Source organism: Phyllobates terribilis, unplaced genomic scaffold (assembly GCF_046119375.1).
Source record: "Phyllobates terribilis strain yellow unplaced genomic scaffold, ASM4611937v1 Scaffold_2__4_contigs__length_985480577, whole genome shotgun sequence".
Lineage (NCBI taxonomy): Eukaryota > Metazoa > Chordata > Amphibia > Anura > Dendrobatidae > Phyllobates > Phyllobates terribilis.
Genome location: NW_027362762.1, coordinates 169,466,707 through 169,483,996, shown reverse-complemented (window position 1 = coordinate 169,483,996; position 17,290 = coordinate 169,466,707). Strand labels below are relative to the sequence as shown.

The following is a 17,290-nucleotide window of genomic DNA, read 5'->3' as shown; positions in this document are numbered from 1 at the left end:
TTCTGTATGGAGGACCATGTGGGGCTTATACTGTATGGAGGACTATGTGGGGCCATTATACAGTATGGAGGACTATGTAGGACTCATTATACTGTATGGAGGACCATGTGGGGCCATTATACAGTATGGAGGACTATTTGGGGCCCATTATACTGTATGGAGGACTATGTGGGGCCCATTATACTGTACGGAGCACTATGTGGGGCCATTATTCTGTATGGAGCACTATGTGGGGCCATTATACAGTATGGAGCAGTATGCGGGGCCCATTATACTGTATGGAGGACTATGTGGGGCCCATTATACTGTATGAAAGGCAATGCAGGACCCATTATACTGTGTTGAGCACTCTGTGGGGCCCATTATAATGTGTGGAGCACTATTTGGGGCCCATAATACTGTGTGGAGCACTATGTGGGGCCCATTATACTGTGTGGAGTGCTATGTGGGGCCTATTATACTGTGTGGAACGATATGTGGGGCCATTATACTGTGTGGAGCACTATGTGGGGCCCATTATTCTGTATGGAGCACTATGTGGGGCCCATTATTCTGTATGGAGCACTATGTGGGGCCCATTATTCTGTATGGAGCACTATGTGGGGCCCATTATACTGTATGGAGGACTATGTGGGGCCATCATTCTGTATGGAGGACTATGTGGGACCCATTATACTGTATGTAGGACTATGTGGGACCCATTATACTGTGTGGAGCGCTATGTGGGGCCCATTATACTGTGTGGAGGACTATGTGATGCCCATTATTCTGTATGTAGGACTATGTGGGGCCATTATACTGTATGGAGGACTATGTGGGGCCTATTACACTGTGTGGAGTGCTATTTGGGGCCTATTATATTGTATGGAGCGCTATTTGAGGCCATTATTCTGTATGGAGGACTATGTGGGGCCCATTATACTATGTGGAGCACTATGTGGAGCCCATTATACTGTGTGAAGCACTATGTGGGGCCCATTATACTGTGTGGAGTGCTAAATGGGGCCATTATTCTGTATAGAGCGCTATGTGGGGCTCATTATACTGAATGGAGGAATATGTGGAGCCCATTATACTGTGTGGAACACTATGTGGGGCTCATTATACTGTGTGGAACACTATGTGGGGCTCATTATACTGTGTGGAGGACTATGTGGGGCTCGTTATACTGTGTGGAGCACTATGTGGGGCCCATTATTCTGTATGGAGCACTATGTGGGGCCCATTATTCTGTATGGAGCACTATGTGGGGCCCATTATTCTGTATGGAGCACTATGTGGGGCCCATTATACTGTATGGAGGACTATGTGGGGCCATCATTCTGTATGGAGGACTATGTGGGACCCATTATACTGTATGTAGGACTATGTGGGACCCATTATACTGTGTGGAGCGCTATGTGGGGCCCATTATACTGTGTGGAGGACTATGTGATGCCCATTATTCTGTATGTAGGACTATGTGGGGCCATTATACTGTATGGAGGACTATGTGGGGCCTATTACACTGTGTGGAGTGCTATTTGGGGCCTATTATATTGTATGGAGCGCTATTTGAGGCCATTATTCTGTATGGAGGACTATGTGGGGCCCATTATACTATGTGGAGCACTATGTGGAGCCCATTATACTGTGTGAAGCACTATGTGGGGCCCATTATACTGTGTGGAGTGCTAAATGGGGCCATTATTCTGTATAGAGCGCTATGTGGGGCTCATTATACTGAATGGAGGAATATGTGGAGCCCATTATACTGTGTGGAACACTATGTGGGGCTCATTATACTGTGTGGAACACTATGTGGGGCTCATTATACTGTGTGGAGGACTATGTGGGGCTCGTTATACTGGGTGGAGCACTATGTGGGGCCGATTATATTGTGTGAGCACTATGTGGGGCCCATTATATTGTGTTTAGCACTATGTGGGGCCCATTATACTGTTATATTGTGTGGAGCGCTATGTGGAGCCTATTACATTGTATGAAGCACTATGTGGGGCCCATTATATTGTGTGGAGCACTATGTGGGGCCCATTATATCGTGTGGAGTGCTATGTGGGGTGCATTATACTGTTATACTGTGTGTAGCGCTATGTGGGACCTATTATATTGTGTGGAGCGCTATGTGGGGCCTATTATACTGTGTGGAGCACTATGTGGGGCCTATTATATTGTGTGGAGCACTTTTTGGGGCCCATTATACTGTGTGGAGTACTATGTGGGGACTATTATACCGTGTGGAGTGCTATGTGGGGCTCATTATACTGTTATACTGTGTAGAGCACTATGTGGGATCTATTATACTGTGTGGAGCACTATGTGGGGCCCATTATACTGTGTGGAGCACTATGTGGGGCCCATTATACTGTATGGAGCACTATGTGGGGCCCATTATACTGCGTGGAGCACTATGTGGGGCCCATTATACCATGTGGAGTGCTATGTGGGGCCTATTATACTGTGTGGAGCACTATGTGGGGCCCATTATACTGTGTGGAGCTCTATGTGGGGCCCATTATACTGTGTGGAACACTATGTGGGGCCTATTATACTGTATGGAGCGCTATGTGGGGCCCATTATACTGTGTGGAGCGCTATGCAGGGATTACCGTTGGGGAATCTTACTGTGACGGGTCACCATACTTTGCCGGGAGGTACAGAAGGGTCATCATACTTTTATGGGAATTCACTGTGGGGGTGTTTTTTGATGGCATAATGCTTTCTTATCTGTATTATTCAAGGTGTTTTTTATCCTTTGTTATTACTTATTTAAATTAGGCCATTGGGCCATATGCTTTTTCAGCTCTTATATAACATAACATATTATAATATTCCAATATGCTAAGATCTATTATTAAAATGTACTTTGTTCGTGGGACAACCCCTTTGATTTGTTTCCATATGAAAAGGTTTGTCTTTATATTTGATGATAAACAAAAACTTATTCAATTGTAGACATTTTTTTTAATAAATATCCAAGGTTGGCCCGTGACTTTATCCAAGCTTTTAATTTTGGCCCTTTGTATTCAAGTGTGACATCCCTGCTATAGCTAATCCATCCCAAACTGAGCACAACGTTTGCCTCGAGTCAGATTCCAAACTAATGGGCTTATCAAATAGTATGAGCTGATGGACTTTTTTTTCACCATTGAGAAAAAAAGGTGAGTGTCATTTCATTTTACAGGAGTATTAGCAGCTTGTATGAGCCTAGCGATAAGGCAGTGTTTAGAAGCCCCTAGCAGAATGGTTTCTGGCCGAAGTGAAACATCTTTATACGGCTGATGTTTTTATTTAATTTGTGACCTACACCCTGAAGGTAGCATTGGAGAACTTTTGACCATTAGGACTCAAAAATGGTCCTTGAGATAATTATTTTTGTTGTCCAAAGTAGCCAATCACAACGCCGTTATTTTTCCAGTGCAGAATAAACTCTTCGCCCTGGTTGCTATGAGCAATGAGACTCTGACGCATTATTGATACATGAGGCCAATTATATGTCTGGGAAGCATTTTGTCAGGAAATAACAAGTGTCTAAGATTTTATAATACAGAGCAACATGTTGTGTACAGATATTTCTTGTCAGTATTATAGATAGCTGAGTCCTACAGAAAAACAAATTACCGTAATGGCAATGTTCCAAATCCATCCCCCAAACAGTTCTACGTTGTATTAAAATCTGTACAAGCTAAGAATTGTACGGAGCCATATTATGGCACCCATAAAAGTCAATGGGGCTATAATGCATCTGCCTTTCAAATCCATCAAGAATCAGAAAGAAAAAAAAAATATTTGATATAGGATGTTTTTTTATGAAGGCAGAGTTACCACGCTCTGGTACTTTAAAGGGAATCTGTCAGCAGGATTTCATCCCCAAATTATTTCTATGAGAATGTAGCTGCTTCAAACACAAGTCCGGCAATACCTTTACATGGCCAGTCTGTCTCTCCATTACTGAGAAATCAGCATTTGAAGTGATATGTAAATAAGGCTGTAAATCTGAAGACTCTGTCACTCCAGCTCTATTCCCCACACAGCACCGCCTACTCCAGCTTGACTGACAAAGGTATCGTCAGTCAAGCAGGAGCAGGCGGCATTGGTTTGGGAATAGAGCTGGAGTGATGGAGGCTTCAGATCTGCAGCCTCATTTGCATATCAATTTAAACACTGATTTCACAGTAACAGAGGAACAGACTGGCCAGGTAAAGGTAGAGCAGCATGCACATATAGATAGTTGGGAGAGTAAAATCCCACTGACAGGTTCCCTTTAAGAGTTGTACAGGATTTGAAAACATCTGTTTTCTTGTAAGAACAGAATCATGCCTATCTGCAGGTTGTGTGTGGTATTGCATCTACTTCCCATTCACTTCATTGTAACTAGGCTGGAAGAAAGCAGTCGTATTTTTCTTAGCCTAGACAACCCAGAAGGTTAGGGACTCCACGTGTGCCATCTCGTCTATTAGGCCTTGATGTAAAAATTTTTTTTACTATAGTCTAATCTATTATTCTGGAGTGCTGACCCTTTCTGTATAGCAGTATGAATAAATAACCGGATCAATTACTCATCTGTAGAAATCTTTTTAGCCGATAATTTACAGTTATGTTTTTGCAAGAAACTCCAAATTGATTTGAGCAGCTATTTAATGATCATTTTAATAATCATAGAATCCTACAATGTTAGAGTTGGAAGGGACCTGCAGGGTCATCCTGTCCAACCCCCTGCTCAATGCAGGATTCACTAAATCATCTCAGACAGATGTCTGTCCAGCCTCTGTTTGAAGACTTCCATTGAAGGAGAACTCACCACCTCTCGTGGCAGCCTGCTCCACTCGTTGATCACCCTCACTATCAAAAAGTTTTTTCTAATATCTAATCTGTATTTTCTCCCTTTCAGTTTCATTCCATTGCTTCTAGTCTTTCTTTGTGCAAATGAGAAAAAGGATGATCCCTATACAGTGTGACAGCCCTTGAGATATTTGTAGACCGCTATTAAGTCTCCTCTCAGTCTTCTCTTTTGCAAGGTAAACATTCCCTTATCCTTTAACTGTTCCTCGTAGGACATTGTTTGCAGACCGGTCACCATTCTGGTAGCTCTTCTCTGAACTTGCTCCAGTTTTTCGATCTCTTTTTTAAAATGTGGTGCCCAGAACTGGACACAGTATTCCAGATGAGGTCTGACCAAAGAGGAGTAGAGGGGTATAATAACTTCACGTGATCTAGACTGTATGCTTCTGTTAATACATCCCAGAATTGTTTTTGCCTTTTTTGCTGCTGCATCACACCGTTGACTCATGTTCAGTCTGTGATCTATTAGTATACCTAAGTCTTTTTCACGTGGGCTGTTGCTTAGCTCTATTCCTCCAATTCTGTATATACTTTTTTCATTTTTCTTGCTCAGATATAGGACTTTGTATTTCTCCCTGTTAAAAAACATTCTGCTAGTTGCTGCCCACAGATGCAGTTTGTTTAGATATTTTTGAATCCTCTCTCTCTCTTCTTTAGTATTAGCTATCCCTCCTAGCTTTGTGTCATCAGCAAATTTAATCAGTTTACCCTCAATTCCTTCATCTAAATTATTGATAAAGATGTTGAACAAAACAGGGCCCAGGACAGAACCTTGTGGTACCGCACTTCGAGACACTCTTCCAACTGGATGTGTAACCATTTATGACCACTCTTTGGGTCCGATCACTAAGCCAGTTATGAATCCACCTAACAGTTGCCTTGTCCATTCCATAGTTGTACATTTTTTCAACAAAGATGGTATGAGATACTTTGTCAAATGCTTTGCTGAAGTCAAGATATACTATATCTACTGTGTTTCCTTGATCCACCCAGTTAGTGATTCTGTCAAAGAAGGAAATTTAGTCTGACATGGCTTATTAGTTACAAACCCATGCTGGCTCTGGTTAATTACTGTATTCTTATGCAAGTACTTGCATACATGCTGTTTAATAATTTGTTCAAAGATCTTTCCTGGTATAGAAGTAAGACTCACCGGCCTATAGTTCCCTGGGTCCACCTTCTTCCCCTTTTTTTTAAGATAGGGACAACATTCGCTCTTCTCCAGTCTTCCGGGACTTTTCCTGTTCTCCAAGAATTTTCAAAGGTTATGGAGAATGGTTCAATAATTTCCTTTGCTATCTCCTTTAGTTCCCTAGGATGCACTTCATCTGGACCTGGAGACTTGAATTCATTTGTTAGCTAAGTATTCCCTCACGATCTCTCTGTTTATAGGTAGTGTGGATTCTTCTATTCCTTCAATAGGACAGTGAAGATCAGTTGATGTTACATTTACTTTCTGAGAGCAAACAGATGCAAAATAAGAATTTAAAAGTTTGGTCTTCTCAGCATTATTTTTTACCACCTTACTATTTTCATCCTGTAAAAATCCTATAGCATCTTTGACTTTTCTTTTACTTTTGACATACCCTCAAAACCCTTTGTTATTGCTTTTGACATCTCTTGCAAGCCTTAATTCATTATCAGCTTTAGCTAACCTGATGTGTGCCCTGCATGCTCCGTTAGTCTCCATATTTTACTTGGGCTCCAGGTATTTTGATCCCCAAAGCATCGCTGGCATCTGTGTAGTGATGTCTTGTACATAGACACATCACTGCATCAGATACCGACAGCAGAACCTCTTGTCTCTTCTCGTGCGCAGAAATGTAGTGAGCCTTGGTTTTCATTGCTGATTCTTGAGCAGACGGCCTTGAAATTCAGCCCTTTTCTAAAAAGTGCATTCAGAATGACAGAATTGTTTTCAACGTGGCTCTGTACATGCCTTCACTTCTAAAGCCCCACATGCATTGTAGATGGTTCGGCTGATCGTTTAGCCAGCAGCTACCTCTCTCTTCTCTATGGCAGCTGCTTATTTCAAAGAGAATAAAAGGATCGGCAGTCCGAATTCGGGCATACCGGATCCTTATCTTCACTGATATCTATTAAGGAAGAGTTGAGGGCCCCATATGCACATTATACTAACATACAAACCAGTCGATATTGTCGGGTTTGTCCCACATTAGTCCAATGTGTATGGGGGCTTTATAATCCTAAATTATAGCTTTATTTGCCTTGCATTCTGGAGATTGGTTACATCCCCTTTTTAATTAGATCACTGTAAAATTTTGCTCAGAAAAAGTCATCATTGTGAGTGCTGCCAACACCATGCCCTGGAGATCTGGCACAGTACCCTTTGTTTTTAAGACGCAGTTATGAGAAATAAATCAAAAGCTTGTAGAACCACCTTTAGATGCTACAACTTGAAGTAATCATTTTCTCTAGGACTTTATCAGTCGCCAACATTGATTTGGAGGAATTTTGGCCTATTCTTTATAATATTGTTTACCTTCATTTGTGAGCCTTCATTCTTTCTATTTCAGCCATTCTCATGTAGATTTGCTACTGTGCTTGGGATCATTGTCCTGTTGCCTGACTCCGTTTCAGCCAAGCTTTAGCTTTTGGATAGATGGCGTCACATATGACTTTAGAAAACTTTGCAGTACAGAGGGGTTCATGGTTGACTCAATGACTGTGAGGTGCCCAGGTACTGTGAGGTGCCCAGGTACCACCATCACTGTGCGTGACAGTTGGTATGAGGTGCTTGTGCTGTGTTTCGTTTTGGCCAAACCTGGGGCATAGGGCATTATAGCCAAACATAGCCAAACATCTCCACTTTGGTCTGGTTTGTCGATAGGACATTGTTCCAGAAGTCTTGTAATTTGTTCAGATGCAATTTTGCAAACTTTAGCCATGCTGTCATGTGCTTTTTTTAGAAGACGCGCTTTCTCTTGGCAACCCTTCCAAACAAGCCATTCTTGTTCAGTGTTTTTATAATTGTACTGTCATGAATTTGAACATATAACATGCTGACTGAGAGAGACCTTTAGCGTCTGAGCTGTAGGTCTTGACTTTTTTCCAGGGCTGTGGAGTCGGTAAGCTAAAACTCAGACTCCTCAGTTTCCATGACACCGACTCCAACTCTGACTCCACGACACCGACTCCCTCATTCATGGCTCATGTTTAAGTGATAAATTTACTGTAGCGCAGATTCATCTCAGCTAAAAGTCTAGACCCTTAGATCAGGAATAGGACAGACATTTATAGGACATTTCATAACTTTCCCAAATTCTTCTGAAAAATTTTTCCCCACAAACTGCATTGAACTACTGTACCCAATTTATTATGTATTTTAGGAGTCGGAGTTGGTCCATTTTATACCGACTCCACCAAAATGGGCACCGACTCCACGACTCCGACTCCACAGCCTTGTTTTTTTCAGTTTTTTTTCTTTGAGCATTGCACTGTGTGACATTCGGCTGAATTAGCAGGGACTCTGCTAGCAGGGCTGGGAGGATTATCAACCATCTTGAATGTTTCCACTTGTGTATAATCTTTCTCACTGTAGAATAATGAACTCCAAATTGTTTCAAAATGGCTTGATAAAGCTTCTCCAACAATTGCCTCTGAAAGATCATTTCTCATGTTTTTCTTCCTTGGCATTATGTTAACACACATCTGATTGCTCCAGACCAGCAAAATGCCCAAACTTCTTCTTTTATAGAGGTGGTCACACTTAGTGATGAACATTTCATCGAAGACATTTTGTTAGCACCTGGCTGCTGTTACTCTCTTAATTCCTATGGAAGAAGTAAAGGTGTACTTAATTTTTCCCACATTGTTTCTGCATTCTGGCCTACTTTTTATTGAATAAACGATAGCACTGTGTTTTTTGTCATGTGTTGTTCATCTTGAGGTTGTATTTTCGTAATTTTTAGACTTTCTAAGGACCAGACGTTTTCTTTTTTGCCTTGATACATAAAACCATAGAATTAAAAAAGGGTGTACTCAGTCTTTCTCTTGTCTGTATATGTTTATACCACCACCTGTTAGCTTTGTACTATTGCAGCTCTTTCCAATAAGTTACGTGAGGACAGCTCAGTAGGTACCTCTACATTTGCATTATAAGAGCCAAAACATAAGCCTGCAGGATCTGTTTTGTACCGTCAACGTATTTGTATATGATCTGTATATGCCATTGAGCGGTTGCAAATCAATTACTGCACCACCTTGTTAGCAGCTTGTTATCTGGCTGTCATTGCTGAAGGAAAATACAGGTGAGCAACCTACGTGAGGTTATTGTGCACCATTATTATTCGCCGTCATGCAACTGACAGTGTTTAAAAATCGCTTTGCCTTTGAATTCTTTTACTGCACTTTTTTTTTACGTATGTTGTAGAGACATCAACTAACCACAGGTCACCACTGAGATAACAATGGAGTTATCTGGCTTTATTTTCCCCTCGAGCATACCTGCTTTGGATGAAGGGAATATAAAGCCTTAAAAAATCCTCTAGATTGTTGGTGACCTGGGGGCTAGTGGAAACCTTTGATGTTACAGAAATAGTCTTGCCATAGCATAGAAGAAATGGCTAAAGATGAATGGCAATAAAATGTGTGAAGACAGCAAGGTGTGAATGACATTTCCTACTGGCGTCCATCTTTGACTAGCACATCTTATTTCACTCAGTGGATGCACCTGTCATGTATAGATTAAGAAATAACCCTTAGCACATTGAAAGGCAGCTTGGTGAATATGCATCATTTATTTACTGGATTTAAAGAGGTTTTCCCACAAATAAAGTACATTTTAACTAATAGACTTTAGGGTAAAAATGAGTTCCACAATTGGATGTGTTAAAAAAAAATGTTCCTGTGCTGAGATAATCTTATAAATGTGCCCCTGCTGTGTACTGTGTAATGACTGTGTCTGACCTTGTACGGAACATGGTCTGATCATACCACATCTCCTGGGCAGGGGAGGACGCAAAAGAGAGTATACAGACAGGACAGTATGGGATCGCAGCTGGGGGCACGGGGCACTGAACCAGCGGTACACAGACGCAGGGTAGGTACTTACTAGATGGAGACTTTTTTCCTCACATGACCTATTAATCTTTCAAGCACCGCTTATGGTCTAAATGTGAGAGCTGGATGTGGACACTATGTCCTTGTGAAACCTTGTTGCTTCATGCAAAAAAACTTTTTATCTATGAGCTAAGTCCTTTGCTTTTTTGTTCACTTAAATTACAGTGCCTACAAGTAGTATTCAACCCCCTGCAGATTTAGCTGGTTGACACATGCGGAATTAACTTGGCATTGTGACATTTGTACTTTAGATCAGCCTGGAAGTGGGAAATGCACTGCAGCAAATTTTGTTTTGGTTTTTTTTTTTTGTTTTTTTAAAAACGTTAAAAGTTAATTCAGAGTGTCATTTATTATTCAACCCCTCAAACCACAAGAATTCTGTTTGGTCCCCCTAAAGTATTGAGAAGTAGTTCAGGCACCAAGAATAATGAGCTTCACATGTGTGGATTAAAGATCTCTTTTGCCAGCCTTTTCTGACTATTTAAGACCCTCCCCAAACTTGTGAACAGCACTCAGACATGGTCAACATGGGAAAGACAAAGGAGCATTCCAAGGCCATCAGAGACAAGATCGTGGAGGGTCACAAGGCTGGCTAGGGGTACAAAACCCTTTCCAAGGAGTTGGGCCTACCTGTCTCCACTGTTGGGAGCATCATCCGTAAGTGGAAGGCTTATGGAACTACTGTTAGCCTTCCACGGCCAGGACAGCCTTTGAAAGTGTCCTCCCGTGCCGAGGCCAGGCTTGTTCGAAGAGTCAAGGCTAACCCAAGGACAACAAGGAAGGAGCTCCGGGAAGATCTCATGGCAGTGGGGACATTGGTTTCAGTCAATACCATAAGTAACGTACTCCACCGCAATGGTCTCCGTTCCAGACGAGCCCGTAAGGTACCTTTACTTTCAAAGCGTCATGTCAAGGCTCGTCTACAGTTTGCTCATGATCACATGGAGGACTCTGAGACAGACTGGTTCAAGGTTCTATGGTCTGATGAGATCAAGATCGAGATCTTTGGTGCCAACCACACACGTGACGTTTGGAGACTGGATGGCACTGCATACGACCCCAAGAATACCATCCCTACAGTCAAGCATGGTGGTGGCAGCATCATGCTGTGCGGCTGTTTCTCTGCCAAGGGGCCTGGCCATCTGGTCCGCATCCATGGGAAGATGGATAGCACGGCCTACCTGGAGATTTTGGCCAAGAACCTCCGCTCCTCCATCACGGATCTTAAGATGGGTCGTAATTTCATCTTCCAACAAGACAACGACCCAAAGCACACAGCCAAGAAAACCAAGGCCTGGTTCAAGAGGGAAAAAGTCAAGGTGTTGGAGTGGCCTAGTCAGTCTCCTGACCTTAACCCAATTGAAAACTTGTGGAAGGAGCTCAAGAATAAAGTCCACATGAGACACCCAAAGAACCTAGATAACTTGGAGAAGATTTGCATGGAGGAGTGGGCCAAGATAACTCCACAGACCTGTGCCGGCCTGATCAGGTCTTATAAAAGACGATTATTAGCTGTAATTGCAAACAAGGGTTATTCCACAAAATATTAAACATAGGGGTTGTATAATAATTGACCCACACTTTTATGTTTAAAATTTAATAAAATTCAACTGAGCAACATAACTTTTTGGTTTGTAAGATTTATGCTTCTGTTCATAAAACCTACTCTCGTTTGCAGTTTGAAGGCTCTAACTTATTTGCATCTTATCAAACCAGCTAAATCTGCAGGGGGTTGAATACTACTTGTAGGCACTGTATATTTGATATTTATATACATATATTAATGTGACTTATTGCTTATGATGAGGAATTTAATGCCCTATCACCAGTAACATCCTTAGTCTCCTCCTGCATAAATGTGATTTTTACTGCATCTTTTTGAAGCCTGTATCTGGACCTCGTCCTTATTTCATGAGGCACTTTCCTCTTGCTCTGGTGCTTAATCTGACCCAGTTCTTTTTATTGTGTCTGTATGTATTTTTGTCTAATAAAAACATGTCTCTTTTCTATAAAAATGATTGATCTTTGGATCTCTTTATGACTCCCATTTTGGTGCATTGTAGGTATACATTATATATTTGAGTCTTGGTCCATAATGAACATTGTTGCCCTAATCTTTTTTCTGCCTTATTTAATGTATGTAAAGCGCTGCGGAATATGTTAGCGCTATATAAAAATAAAGATTATTATTATTATAACTTTGTTCGTGGGCCTGATTCAGATGTGAATATTCTCGTACATAAAAACATGGATCGTTATTCATCAATGTTTTGGATCTGATTTTTATAGTGTTTAGTCAGTTTCTACCATCAGTATTTTTTCACGTGTGTTAAAAAAGAACAAAAACCGCAGAGTTTCTCCTGTAAATTGAAATGTTCATGAAGGACAGCACATGGACTGCCATCCGTGTGCAGTCTGAGGTTTTCATGGACCAATAGACTTGCATGTATCAGATCAAAAACTAACTTGTCTCCATGATTTTTTTTTTGCGGATGCTCGGTCTGCAAAAATAAAAACGTTGGCATGTGAACAGCACCCTATCTAAATGAGACCTAAGTGTTACATTGTGTCTTATGGTTTTTCTCAATATGGACCTTTTTAAAATGTTTTCTTTTTCTATTTTCCAGGGAGAATTGCTGAGCCCATGCCGCTGTGACGGGTCTGTGCGCTGCACACATCAGCCTTGCCTAATACGATGGATTAGTGAGCGGGGATCCTGGAGCTGTGAGCTGTGTTATTTCAAATATCATGTCCTAGCTATCAGTACTAAGAACCCCCTCCAGGTAAGAAAGCTTCCTGCATGCAAAATACAAGACTTTTTTGTGATGGCATAATAATAACACTGGTAACGCTCTGTTAACACAACAGTGTATATCCGGCATAGAGGTTTAGTTAGAATATATGCAGCAGTACCCTGTACAGTATGATATACAGTATGCTATAGAATTATATACAGGTGCATCTCACTAAATTAGAATATTATCAAAAAGTTAATTTATTTCAGTTCTTCAATACAGAAAGAGAAACTCGTATATTATATAGAGTCATTACAAACAGAGTGATCTATTTCAAGTGTTTATTTCTGTTAATGTTAATGATTATGGCTTATAGCCAATGAAAACACAAAAGTCATTAGCTCAGTAAATTAAAATAATTAACAAAAAACACCTGCAAAGGATTCCTAAGCATTTAAAAAGGTCCCTTAGTCTGTTTCAGTAGGCTCCACAATCATGGGGAAGACTGCTGACTTGACAGATGTCCAGAATTTAGTCATTGACACACTCCACAAATTAACTTTTTGATGATATTCTAATTTAGTGAGATGCACCTGTATGTCTGCCATGTAAAATAATTGTATACCACATGCCGGATATATTCCGGGTAGACGCACTTTTGTCATACATTCACTCCATAAAAGTCTAAATACCTCCACATATTTTAGATTAAAGTTTGCTGAACAGTCAGATGTGCCAATCACGATGATTTCGACAGTACTCGCTCACCATCTATCATGTTTTATGGCCTCATTACTCTCTTCCTATGGATGAAGTAAGGGGAGAGAAAGATTAGGCTGCTTGAATTCTAATGGCCAATCCTCTTGTTTTACTATCCCAATAGAAAACACATGAACGCTCAGCAAACCCTTAAAAATACTGAGGTGAAAAACTCACCAAATACTCAATGTGTGCACGTGGCCTTAGGGGTACACTCACATGTTCAGTATTTGGTCAGTATTTTACCTCAGTATTTGTAAGCCAAAACCAGGAGTGGGAGACAATTCTACTTTTCCACTCCTGATTTTGACTTACAAATACTGATGTAAAATACTGACCAAATACTGAACGTGTGCATGTGGCCTTAGACTGAATTCACCTGTCCATGTTGGAAAAGCAAACTAATGCAGTACGGATGGCGCCCTGCACTGTCTGTTCACATCACGAACACAAGCTTTGACATGTGAGCTTGGTCCACAAATCGGGCCAAATTTGGACATTCTTCCAATTTTTTTTGAAGACCATCGGTCTCCAAAAAAAGGTCACATGATTAGGGCCTTACTCGGGGTGCTATCTGTGACTGGGTGCCATCCATTAGAAAAACACACACAATCCTATTTAACTGATTTATTTTGGCGTTCTAGGACTTAGTCTTCCCTGCTCCTCCTCCATGTTTGTGCCTGAGGTAGCAATGCTCACATGTATAATGGATTTGTCAGTATCCACTGCTCGTCTACACCTAGGAAACTGCAAAATATTGAATTTTAAATTTAAAAAAGTGTAATTTTTATAGTCTTGCCTAAGGCAAACCTTAGCTATAAAAAATCAATCCATAGCTTTCCACTGTTATAATCATCAGTGTGTGTGTACATTACCACGTACTACTATGAATTACCTATAGTAAATTAAAGTTAAAGCTTCAAGGAGTGACTGAGTACGTTCACATGGGGCAAAATTGCTGCAGAAAAAAAAAAACCCACAAAATAAAATAAAAAGGCGGCTTCTCCCCGCCGCTCCCCTAGAGTCACTGTCTATATGATTTCAGCCATGTATGTTTGACTCTGAAACCCTGCGGTGATTCTGAGAATAGCATACTTTTAATAGCTGTTAGGGCCCAAGCCATATGGGAGGCTAGTCGGACAGGTGGGTCCCCAGCGGCTTCTCCCCACCCGTTCCCCTGTAGTGACAGGTCTCTCCCTGCATGCTTGTATAGGGAGTCACCGGCAGCATGTAGGGAGAAGGATCCGGGGATCCACATGTCCAACTAACCACCCATGCGGCTTGGTCCCTCCCCAGCTTTTAAAGTATATATCCGCTGCCAGGTTCCCTCTAAACTTTGCAAAGTGCTATTTTAAGGAGTTGAGGAATTTTTGTTGCAGGTTTTAACTTCCATTTGAACTCAATAGGAAAAATCTGCAGCAGAACCGCAAGCTTTTTGCAACGTATATTGACAAGTTCTGTCCAGATTTTTTTCACCCCGTATGGGTGAGATGTGTTAGTTTCTTCCAGTTTGCTGCTACTGTAACACATTGCAGATTTCCCATCTGGAAAATCTGGACGGCCATTGTTCCTAGCAATTTGTAGTAAACTATGCAAAAATAATAAAAAAAAACACCAAAGTAGAGCGGAGTATTATACTTCCTATTTTAAATCGGGGTCCCCCCTTTTACTCTTCCTTATCTGTTTATTCATACTTAGCATTGTGATTTTGTGCATCCTTTGTATCTGGTGAGATCTGATAACGCTGGAGCTCTCTGAAGGTGCCTCAGGCATGAAACAAATGTTTAGCATTGTAATGATTATGGCAACTGGAGGAATTTTAATTTTATGTCAGATAATTTATTGGCCAAATGATTTACATCCGCACTCTGGGGGGCCAAGCTGAATTTTGGCAAGTTCCTAATACACCAAATGAATAATTTGAACCTTCCTGGCCTACACTTTCCAAGCCTTGCTGCTGTAAATGAAAGCATGTTCCCATCACAGAGAAGCTTTACTGAAATGGACAATGGTAGAACTAAACTTTCTCTGCAATTCCTGAACTTTAAATGTAACTGTTGCAGAACTAACATCATTGTTAAGACACGCCTTTATCTGTATCTAGTTAAACGTGATGATATGACAATAGAGCAGACATTTGATTATGCTGAACTTGTTAGCTGTCAATTTGTCTCCATGCTAGCATGATCAATAAATAACAAACTATCTTACAAATTCAGGTGTGGATGATTTCTAATTGGAATGGAAGAAAACTCCACTGACAGTAACCCTTAAGATGTAAAAAACATAATACTGAGAATGGGTTACTAAGGTTTACGTGTTAAAAAGTTTCGACTTTAGACATCCTTTTGTTATTTTCCCTATGTGGACATATTGGATCCATAGGTTGATTTTCTCTAATTGCTAAGATTAAAGAGTCCTATGCGGCTCCTTTTAAAGGGCTGCTGTCAGCACAGGATGACTGTTCAAACGAAGTCCCACTGCTCAGTGCTTCACGGCGGGGCCAATCATTTATATACACCTTCCCACTTGCTTGTTTTCCCTAAATCTACACCCTCCCCTCTCCTTTAATTGACAGCTCTAGCTTCATAGAGCCACGTAGGGCGTAGATAAGAGTGAAAGCAAACAGGTGGGGAGGTGTAGTTAAATGTTTGGCCCCGCCATGATACATCGGGTGTCTGTACTTGGTTTGGACAGTCATTCTGTGTTGACATACTCTCTTAAAGAAACCCAAAAAGTCAGCTTGGATAGGGGAATCAAGTACTGACGCAGCAGTCCATCCATAGACCACAGTTGATTGGGGGGTAAAAAAAGAGAGAAGCCCCCAAGATCATGTTGGACAGTTCCATTTGAGACCTCACATTTTACCAGATATTATGCATGTGGTGGACAAAGAGGTTTACAGAACTGATTAATGATCATAAAATATGGAATTTCATGGAACAATATTAGTTCTTGTATATGTACACAGGTTCACAAAGGCTTATATCAGACATTGGGCTAATCAGACAATTAGATATAAAGCATTTATTGAATAGGTTTGGATATAGACAAGATAATGTAGTACAATATTATTGGCATCAGTCAGTGATCTACCGTACTTGTTTTTATTCCTTGACACCAGGAGATACCATCATGCCTGGTGTCAATGACTTATCTCATAGAGAAAAATAATATGTATCTCAAGTTAATTTGTTTAATGTGAAAATCTCCAGCAATAAGTAATTTGTGCTTGTTATCTCCTCCAGAAGCCAACCTTATAAGTCTACACGATAATCAAACATGAATGGCGAATTTAAATTTGCCAAATTTAGAACTCGAGTACAAAAAGAATTTAATTATTTGAGGCAAAGCAAGGATTTCTCTTTTTTTAGGACGCACAGCCATTTTCTGCCCGTAAGAAGCTTCCCTGAATTGTATTTCTGAAGTCCCTTTGATCCGCTCTGTGCTTATATTAGAAGCACTTTTCACCTTCGAGCTGCAAATTTGCTGGGACACTTAAATCAAAATAATAATGAGCTTCAAATACACAAAAATGACACCCGCCAGAATGCCCCCTAATCCCTATGATTAAGCACAGCATAAGCAATGCTAGACTGACGCATACTTCAGAAGAAAAGGTAAAAATATCTTAACAGCTCAATGAGGCAATGAGAAAACATAAGAGAAAGTGGTCTTCATGTGATCACAAGTATGCAGATTGTATATTAGCTGCCACCTGACGACCAGTGAGGATGGTGCAATAGGGCAGAATCCTAACAGGGAGTACACTACACACTGTCAGGATTCCCAATATTACACTACATCGTAAGTACTTGTCATTCCTCGGAAAGTCCTATAAACACATAGGGACCGATTCATTGAGTCTGGTG

General features: G+C 40.9%; 1 protein-coding gene across 2 annotated transcripts in view; it reads left to right on the top strand.

The window, feature by feature from the left end:
• The window catches only part of MARCHF9 (membrane associated ring-CH-type finger 9), a 213,186-nt gene that overhangs the window by 144,917 nt on the left and 50,979 nt on the right, over positions 1–17,290 (top strand). For both annotated transcript variants that reach the window (XM_073663263.1, XM_073663262.1), the window contains one exon: positions 12,552–12,707. In XM_073663263.1, coding sequence (XP_073519364.1) covers positions 12,552–12,707 — 156 coding nt within the window. The remainder of the gene's footprint in view (positions 1–12,551; positions 12,708–17,290) is intronic.